This window comes from Antrostomus carolinensis, unplaced genomic scaffold (assembly GCF_000700745.2).
Source record: "Antrostomus carolinensis isolate BGI_N321 unplaced genomic scaffold, ASM70074v2 scaffold34554, whole genome shotgun sequence".
Classification (NCBI taxonomy): domain Eukaryota; kingdom Metazoa; phylum Chordata; class Aves; order Caprimulgiformes; family Caprimulgidae; genus Antrostomus; species Antrostomus carolinensis.
Genome location: NW_010310860.1, coordinates 336 through 2,361, shown reverse-complemented (window position 1 = coordinate 2,361; position 2,026 = coordinate 336). Strand labels below are relative to the sequence as shown.

Below are 2,026 nucleotides of genomic sequence, written 5' to 3'. Positions count from 1 at the left end.
GTCCTGCCCGGGGGGGACAGGAGATGGAATATCTCATTGCAGAGCCAGATGCCAATTGGGGGTTTGCTAATTACTGCGCTGCCCCCTCCCAGTCCTTTGCACTGGCAAACTGGCAAAACACAATGACCTTGGACTTCCAGCAGCAACTGAAAACATCACTGTGTGATCAACATTCTTCTCCTAACAAATCCCCACTGAACCCAAACCCCAGCTATTCCAAGAGAGAAAATTAACTCTATCCCAGTGACATCAGGACAGGGACACCGGTGAGGCGGGGACTTACCAGCAGAGGAGCTGGGGGTTTGGCAGGACGTGCTCCAGCCTGTTGTAGTTCAGCACACGGAAGGTGAGGACTGCTGGAGAGGGGTTGTTGGCAAAATGTCGGGTGATGCCCGCTGGAAACGACAGCACCATCTCCCCCGTGATCTTCACGATACACCTGCAGCAATGGGCACAGAGACCAGAGGGGGAAGAAATGAAGGGTTCAAAATGCAGCAGGAGGGGAGAGGTCACACCAAGGACAGTGGGGTGACAGCCCCCTGCTTCCCACCCACCATGTGAGGTGTACGAGCCTCTTGTGCTGCTAAACCAGAGTGAGCTGAAAGAGCAGCAAAGGCTGGCAGCCTGCTAGGGGTGGGGACCAGTGCTCATGGGGACATCCTGGGGGCATCCTGACCCCAGACCCCCGCTTGGTGCAGTGAGCTGACATCCCAGCACGTGTGTGCCAAGCCCAGAGCATCTCCTTTTCTCCCTCCCCATCCCTCGAGGTGCTCACCAAAGCCTTGACAGCACCCCAAGCCTGTCCTGACCCCAGGACCCCCCATATCAATACCCAACCCCATCAGTCAGCACCTACTTGTTGGGGTCGGCCCCTTTGAAGTACGCGTTGACGGTTTCCGTGAAGGCGGCGGCGACAGGCAGGGTGTCCTGTGCCCCCATGGTGAGGGGGCTGGGTCCCCGCGACGAGCCTGTAACAGAGCAAACCCCTCCATTTCTTACGTGCAGAGAGAATTGGAACCACTGCCCCTCCAGGAATGGGGCGAAGGGTGGTCACAGGAGCCCCAGCCTGGCTTTGTGGGTGAATCCCAGACTGGTTTGGGTTGGAAGGGACCTTAAAGCTCCTCCAGTCCCAACCCCCCTGCCAGCAGCAGGGACACCTTCCACTAGACCAGGTTGCTCAAAGCCTCATCCAACCTGGCCGAGAACACTTCCAGGTAGGAGCAGCAACAGCTTCTCTGGCCAACCTGGGACACTGTCTCACCACCCTCACACCAAAGAATTTCTTCCTCACATCTCATCTCCATCTCCCCTCTGCCACTTTCAAGCCATCACCCCTTGTTCTGTCACTCCCTGCCCTTGGCCAAAGTCCCTCCCCAGCCTTCCTGTATATTAAGAAATATTAAGAAAAATCCCCCAGGCTTTGGATGAGGCTTTAATTAGAATTATCATCCTCCACCCCCCAAAGCAAGCAAAGAAAAGAACAGAGGAGCCCTGGCCAGGAGCAGCAGCACCCCCGGCACGACTCGGGGTGGGTGGCTGCCACATGGCAGGCTCTGTGGGACAGTTTTTGTAGTAGGTTTCTGGGCAAGAGGGGCTGGGGAGGTTCCCTGTCCCTTGGCCGGAGAGCTCAGGCCAGCGGCAGGGAAAGCAGGATGCCAGCAATCTCCCCCTGATGTTGCCTGAACTCCTCTCTGCAGGGACCCCAAGCTATGGGGACCCCAAGCTATGGGGACCCCTGCAGCCCCTGGCACGCTCCCCTCTCCTGCCCGGTGTGCCTGGCAAACCCCTGCATGGCTGCTCACCCCAGAGAGCCTGCGGCAAAGCTGCAAACCATCAGAAATCTGGAACTACGGAGCAGAAGGTGGGACTCTGGGTGCCAAAGCTGCAGCAATCAATCCATGGATTATTTAGATGATTAAAAAAAAGAGGAGAAGTTTGCTTTGGTTGCGCTGTGCGTCCATGGACACAGAGTCACAGGATGGTTGAGGTTGGAAGGCACCTCTGAAGATCACATCGAGTCCAACCC

At 56.9% G+C, this 2,026-nt stretch overlaps 1 protein-coding gene across 1 annotated transcript in view; it reads right to left on the bottom strand.

Moving 5' to 3' along the window:
* The window catches only part of LOC104523850 (SH3-containing GRB2-like protein 3-interacting protein 1), a gene marked incomplete at its 5' end in the record, with an annotated part of 5,415 nt that extends 4,447 nt beyond the window's left edge, over positions 1 to 968 (bottom strand). Inside the window, 2 exons of the mRNA XM_010166552.1 lie at positions 284 to 439; positions 857 to 968. Coding sequence (XP_010164854.1) covers positions 284 to 439; positions 857 to 968 — 268 coding nt within the window. The remainder of the gene's footprint in view (positions 1 to 283; positions 440 to 856) is intronic.
* Between the last annotated feature and the right edge of the window lie 1,058 nt (positions 969 to 2,026).